General features: G+C 44.3%; 1 protein-coding gene across 1 annotated transcript; it reads right to left on the bottom strand.

Moving 5' to 3' along the window:
- Positions 1 to 568: 568 nt before the first annotated feature.
- On the bottom strand, positions 569 to 1,053 carry TNP1 (transition protein 1). The gene is made up of 2 exons (XM_040228495.1): positions 915 to 1,053; positions 569 to 692 (listed from the first exon to the last, which is right to left on the bottom strand). The coding sequence occupies exons 1-2, from the start codon at positions 1,051 to 1,053 to the stop codon at positions 664 to 666; spliced, it is 168 nt and encodes a 55-aa protein (XP_040084429.1). The 3' UTR covers positions 569 to 663.
- Between the last annotated feature and the right edge of the window lie 6,408 nt (positions 1,054 to 7,461).

The raw sequence follows: 7,461 nt of genomic DNA, 5'->3' as shown, positions 1-7,461 counted from the left end.
GTCCACCAGACTGAGTTTCATTTATGACATCAGAGTCACACCATCTGTCTTGAATTTAATCTTCCTTGCCCTACTGCCTCCGATCTTGTCCATTTGAAACCCAACCTAGCCCATCTCAGATCCATGTTGTCCTCTGCCTAGGTGTCCCCATCTTTAAATACCTGCTGATCATGCCCACACAATCAGATTAGAAGCACTGAGGGAGATATGGTTTGCATTTAACTGGCACTCTGATGTGGAGAGAGAGAGTACATTGAGACCACTAATCACCTATTTAGTGATGGTGCATAGTCAGAGTGCACACAGATGAGAGAGTTGTTAAATACAAATTACACTGATATCATACAAATCACATTTAATGGTTTATTTAATAGTTTCATAGGTTTCGTACCTGCTAATTCTTCTCCCTGCCCAGCTCAGGAACGCATTTTCCAACCAAAAGATCAAATGACACTGAAATTCCGCTTTCAAAATTTTTATTGAGACGTTGGGGAGAAACAGCCAACATATACACGCCTCATTTTGTCATGATTGGCATTTTATCCACATGATAAGTTCTTCTCTGGCTTTGGTCTACCTTCAGGTCTCCTTGGCAGTCCCCCTTCTGTTCGGTTGCTGCCTGGTGTCCTTCAAAGTCCACCAGGGCAGAGCCCGCTGGTGGAGTCACAAGTGGGAGCGGAAATTGCGATTGGCTGTAGGGAAAGGACAAGTATACAACAGGAACACCAGTTAGAATATTCACTGAAGATTCATGAACTCCCTTCATCCTCTTCCTGCCCAGATGGGAACCTGGTTGAGAATGAAATTCTCAGGCTGAGGGTTCAGGGTCCTGTGAGAGCTAACTTCAAGAAGAAAGGCCCTCAGGACAACGAGGTCCCCCCGTTTGACTGCTCTTCCACTCATCCCTCACTCACCATCATCACAGCGTTTTCTACTCTTCAGGCTGCTCTTCCGATATCTTCTTTTGCTGCCGCCTCTCTTGACTCCCTTGTGAGGAGTTCTGTTCTTGCCCCTCCTCATGCCCTGACTCTTTAACTTGCGGCTGGTCGACATTGTACTTTCTGCCAAAATGCAGGGCTTTGCAGGACCCAGGGGCCAGCTTCTGGCTATTTAAGGCCTTAGCCATTATGACTGTGAAGAGGGCGGGGCTTAGCAGATGGGCAGGGCTCCATTGTGATGTCACTAGGCTTTGTTACACTTGGGTAATATATGTGAAATTAGGTGATCCCTCTAATGCAGCTCAAGGCTACCCTCAATGTTGTAGTCTTTTTTTTTTTTTTTAATGATAAATGAGGTTTTCCAGATAGGTGTTACTGAGTACCTAAATTCCAACCCTATGTTGGGCACCTGGAGAGTATAAGAGGCATTAAAAGAGCTGTCTCCTGCCTGTAGGAAATTTAATAGTTGGTGTGTATATGCATCATATTTAAGTCTCTCATGGCATTGGGAAATGACAATGTTTGTATATAAGGACTTGACTCTAGGAAATCCAATTCAATATGACTAAAACATAAATATTCTTTATCTTTCATCTAAGTCAAATTTTCTCAACCTGAGCACTGCTGACACTGTTGGCTAAATATGTGGGACTATCATTGCTAAAAAAAAACAAAATTTCACTGGGTAAATTTGAAGATCTAATTAGCTTTATTAAATGATTCATGAATCAGGCAGCATCTCACCTGGTGGACAGAGAGATACTCCAAGGGCTACACCACATGGAAGGCTTTTATAGTAGGGAGAGGTGGACAAGGAAAGGAAGTCATCAGTAAGGAAATAATGAGGGTTCATTGGAGGAAAGTAAAAGTTCAGGTGATAGAGGCTTCTCATTGGCTAAGCTGAGGCCCTTTCCATTGGCCGGGCTTGTTGCTGGGCGATGGAAGTTTTCCATCCTCCTGCTGGGATAGTAGAGTAGTTGCACTTCCTGATGGGGTTAGTACCTGATGTCTTCCTGTTGGGGTCAGTAACAAATATCTTCCTTTTGGGGGTGTTTGACCGTAAGTGATAGGGTGTGAGAGCTCCCTCTACGGGTCCTTTCAACTCCAATCTTAGTTGAGGTTTTCTTTTACTAATTTTCACATTGTCTGTGTGCTGTGTAACCTTTGGCAGCATTCCCAGCCTGTACCAGTTACATGCCAGTAGAGCCCCTATAGCTGTGACAACCAAAAATGTTTCCAAACATTGCCTGGGGAGAAGGCCAAAAATCACTGCTGTTTGAGAACCGTTGACTTAATCATTAAACAAAATTCAGTGCATAAATATGTGCACGGGAAGCAATGGAGAAACAGACGTAGAGAATAGACTTATGGACATGGAGAGAGGAGAGGAGAGGGTGAGATGTATGGAAAGAGTAACATGGAAACTTACATTACCATATGTAAAATAGATAGCTAATGGGAATTTGCTGTATGGCTCAGGAAACTCAAACAGGGGCTCTGTATCAACCTAGAGGGGTGGGATGGGGAGGGGGATGGGGAGGGAGATGGGAGGGAAGTTCGAAAGGGAGGGGATATATGTATACCTATGGCTGATTCATGTTGAGGTTTGACAGAAAACAACAAAATTCTGTAAAGCAATTATCCTTCCATTAAAAAATAAATTAATTAAAAAAGAAGAAACATTCAATGTGGATCATGTGGTATGCACCATGCACTTAGGTGCTGTGAAAATAGTAGTAGGTAAAAACAGACCTAGACTCCATGTTCACAGAACTTTCAGCCTAGTGGGAAAGAAAGCTATTCATCAGACATCTACACTAATCAGTGAATAATTGCTTCTCAACATGGTGTAAACTGAGGTTGGAGAGAGAAGCAGATACCAGACAAGCTCAAGTACTTTGGGAAGCCATGGAAAAATGTTTAAGAGGATGATGTGATAAGATTAGATTGGGGGATGGATTGACGGGGAAGTGAGTAAAAGGAAGGGCTATTACCAATAGTGGGAATTCAGGACAGAAATATTTGAAAATGAAAAGTTATTTTAAGCCTGGCCCAGTGAGTGTTGATTAGGATGTAATATAGCTTGGAGACAAAAACTTGGTGATGGATTGGATTTGGTTGGTGAGAGCAGAGGGTGTCAAAGGAGTAGATTTTTTTCTTCTTATGTGATGCAGCTATCTACACGTTAGAGTTACACACTGGGATAAAGGCCAAGCAAGAGGGCAGTGATCATGATTTTGGTCTAAGACATTTTGGGTTTGAGGTGTCTTTGAGAGTTCCACATAGAGATACTGAATGATTGTTGGGTATATGGGTCTGGAGCTCAGAGTAAAATCTGAGCAGCAGATATCCATTATCCCCCAATTCCCTGATAATGGACTCATCATTTAACCTTTTCTTTTTTCTCTTTATATTTTATATTAAGTCATTTTGAAAAAAACTCTCAATAGAGCTTGATAACCATGCATTCTGTCCCTCCTTCTCTCTCCCTTGCTATCAGCTTCATTTAAGAACCAAGCAGTTTGCATGTAGGAGGTTTTTAGCAAATGCTGGTTGAATGGAAGATAAAATGAAGTTCAAGGACCACTCTTTGTATTTCTAATATCTGTAGATAAGATGGCAAATACTTTTAAAACACAGCTTCCTTCAACAGCCATTATAAGTGACATCTTCCGCTTTTGCTGTTTCTAGACAGTTCTCTCTGGAGACCTTCTGTTGGACACTTTTATTCACTCGAAGGAGTGAATAGAGCTCAATGAAACAGGCTGCTACCCTGCCTCCTTGTACTTGGGAACCTTTCTGTCTACACCAGCTTAGCTGATCTTCCTACAAACAAGCTCCATGAAAATAGGAATCTGAAAATTATGTTCAATGCTATATATTTCCAGGGCATTGAACAGTCCAGCCACAGGGTTGGAGCCCAATAAGGATTTGTGGAATCTTGGCTGAATCAAAAATCTTATTTTCCTGTCTGATTCCCCCCTCCCCTCCCCATTTTGTCCCATGTTCTCCAAGGAAGACTTCCCTGACTCCAAATTTTCATTGTCTTTTGAAATTTGTTCATAGTCTATGGTTCTATAATGTCCTCAGTCTAGAAAACCAACTCTAATGGTTTGAAACCTTGTTTTGTGCCCACATTGTTACATCATGTATGTGAGTATGACCTCAACAGAGGCCAATGTGTCTTGTTTTTAGTCTGGATTGTGCCACAAACATCACTTCTCTGGACTGCAACTCTTATTTTGTAAATAAGCTGGTTGGGTTAAATGGTCTCTGAGCTGAGCTGATTTTTGTGTAGTTTGTTGTTATTGATGTTCAGTCGCTAAGTCATGTCTGACTCTGTGACCCAGTGGACTGTAGCATGCCAGTATCCATCTCCTCTGTCCTCCACTATCTCCCAGAGTTTGCTCAAATTCATGTCCATTGGGTCAGTGATGCTGTCTAAACATCTCATCCTCTGCCGCCCCCTCCTGCTTTTGCCTTCTATCTTCTAGCATCAGGGTCTTTTCCAATGAGTCGACTCTTCGCATCAGGTGGCCAAAATATTGAAGTTTCAATATCAGCATCAGTCCTTCCAATGAATAGTCAGGGTTGACTTCCTTTAGCATTGACTGGTTTGATCTCCTTGCAGTCCAAAGGACTCCCCAGAGTCTTCTCTAGCACCACAGGTAGTTAGGGACTATATTTTTTATTCGACTGCATTTCCCACAGGGACTGACATGGTCCATAGTTTGTAGTCGTAAACTCTTGTTCATTCCAGCAATTTTTGTATTATGAGCATGGACAGTGAAACGTTAAGTGACTTTGTATACTCAGTGGAAACATTTCTAGAGAAGGAAGGGAAAAAGGACACTGTCCCGATAACAGATGCTCGGGTGCTCCGTGCTGGCCTCTCAGGCTTGGCCCTGCTGGTGAACATGTTTGCAGAGGAACCCGGCCTCTTTAGTTTAGGAAGCAGTTTCTGGATGGTCCTGGAGACTGGATAATATTTCTCTCCTCCAATCTTTCCCATCCTCTAAAGACCCAGTCTGCCTAGGAGAAGCTGAGATCACAGAGAAGAAAGCAGCCAGACTTAAGAATGGATGAAAAAAACCAGAGAAGTCCCCTTTGCTTACGGCTAAGGACACATTCTGGTTTCAGACACCCATGCTGAGAAACTCCAGCAGCAGAAAATCCAGTGTCAGCAGAGACAATAAACAAGCCAGAGAGTGGTGTGGCTTTGGGGGTGTTTGAGTTGGCCTCTGTGTCAGATCTCCAAGCAGGGGTGAGCTCTGGGTCCTGCTATCTATCTCTGCTTCTCTTTCTGTTTCTTCCCCAGTGTTTTTTGAGCCAATGCAATTGAGGTAGAGCACAACGAATTTGCCCTTGACTCTTAGTGGACCTGGAGATGGCCTTTATTGAGAGCCATTTATTAACCCAGTCTGTCTTCTCATCTTCTGCTCTCTCCTTTTCATTTTTCCTTTTGTATGAAGAAACTGAGGCACCAACTGGCTACATGTTGTTGTTGTTGCTCAGTTGCCCAGTCATGTCTGAACTCTTTGCAACCCCATGGACCGCAGCATGCCAGGCCTCCCTGTCCCTCACCATCTCTCGGAGTTTGCCCAAGTTCATGTTCTTTGCATTGGTTATGCCATCCAGCCATCCCATCCTCTGATGCCCTCTTTTCTTTCTGCCCTCGATCTTTCCCAGCATCAGATACTTTTCCAATGAGTCTTTTATGCACAACAGATGACCAAGGTGCTACATGAGCTACTTCAAATAACCTAGCACAGGAGCAGCAGAGATACCCTCAATAAACCTCTTTCCTCCATATCTCAGTTTCCTACTGGGTGTTAGTTTTTGTTTCTCTTGATAGAAGGAAACATATTTCCTGTAGCTATAGGAACATGAAGAGAGAACTGAATTCCTGGCCTTTTTAGAGGAGCTATCAGTTCCTCCTATTCTGGAGCGGAGTGTTATCTTGCTCAGAATAGGTGGATAGGCAAAACGGTGTCTTTATCTCCTAGAACATAGAACAGGGAAGCCTGGCGTGCTGCAGTCCACCAGGTCACAAAGAGTCAGACATGACTGAGTGACTGAACGGACTGATCTCCTAGAAAGATGGCAAATTGGCCCTGCGGGGAAGGCCTTAGAGGCTGGCACTCCTGCTGGCCCCTTTCTTAGGTTAGGAAGGGGCAGCCTTTGGTTATCACTGTTTCGGAAATCAGACTTCTACTTGGCTCCCATCTCACCTCTTCAATTCAAACTCACTCCATTATTTTTCCTGGGAGTTCAATGGATGCCTTCCCAGGGCTGGAACTTCCCAGCAGCCCAGGAACTGGGGCTCATTAAAGGGGACATGAAAAAGTTGTGACAATCCTTACACATGTTGATGACTCAGACTGAACTCCTGTCTGAAACTTAATCTCTGCAGATGTCGACCTCAGCTGGGAAGTAGGGACCTTCTACCCTGTTCGCAAGCCCTTGCCTGTCTTCTCTGTTTTTGCTGCTGTTGCTAGTGCTGTTCAATCAGGCAAAGGGGGCTCATGGTAGGCTGGAGTGGGGGAAAGCTGCTGAGAGAGAGGTCTTACCAAGGGGCCAAGCTCTCTGAGCCTAGAACTTGTATCTCCGCTAGGAAATGCAGAGAAACCAGAGCCCAAGGCCAAGGGGTGGTTTTCAGAGAAAAAGGAAGGAGGGACCTCAATTTCATTTACCTCTTCCCATCCAGTATGCAGATGACACCACCCTTAGGGCAGAAAGTGAAGAGGAACTAAAAAGCCTCTTGATGAAAGTGAAAGAGGAGGGTGAAAAAGTTGGCTTAAAGCTCAACATTCAGAAAACGAAGATCATGGCATCTGGTCCCATCACTTCATGGCAAATAGATGGGGAAACGGTGGAAACAGTGTCAGACTTTATTTTTGGGGGCTCCAAAATCACTGCAGATGGTGACTGCAGCCATGAGATTAAAAGACGCTTACTCCGTGGAAGGAAAGTTATGACCAACCTAGATAGCATATTGAAAAGCAGAGACATTACTTTGCTGACTAAGGTCCGTCTAGTCAAGGCTATGGTTTTTCCAGTGGTCATGTATCGATGTGAGAGTTGGACTGTGAAGAAAACTGAGTGCTGAAGAATTGATGCTTTTGAACTGTGATGTTGGAGAAGACTCTTGAGAGTCCCTTGGACTGCAAGGAGACCCAACCAGTCCATTCTAAAGGAGATCAGTCCTGGGTGTTCTTTGGAAGGACTGATGCTGAAGCTGAAACTCTGATACTTTGGCCACCCCATGCGAAGAGCTGACTCATTGGAAAAGACCCTGATCCTGGGAGGGATTGGGGGCAGGAGGAGAAGGGGACGACAGAGGATGAAATGGCTGGATGGCATCACCAACTTGATGGACATGAGTCTAAGTGAACCCCGGGAGTTGGTGATGGACAGGGAGGCCTGGCGTGCTGTGATTCATGGGGTCGCAAAAAGTCAGACATGACTGAGCGACTGAACTGAACTGATCCAGTATGGGAAACAAGGGGGTGTTTTGGCTCTG

Source organism: Oryx dammah, unplaced genomic scaffold, assembly GCF_014754425.2.
Source record: "Oryx dammah isolate SB20612 unplaced genomic scaffold, SCBI_Odam_1.1 HiC_scaffold_27, whole genome shotgun sequence".
Lineage (NCBI taxonomy): Eukaryota > Metazoa > Chordata > Mammalia > Artiodactyla > Bovidae > Oryx > Oryx dammah.
The sequence above is the reverse complement of the archived record's forward strand: the minus strand, read 5'-3'. Positions and strand labels throughout refer to the sequence as shown.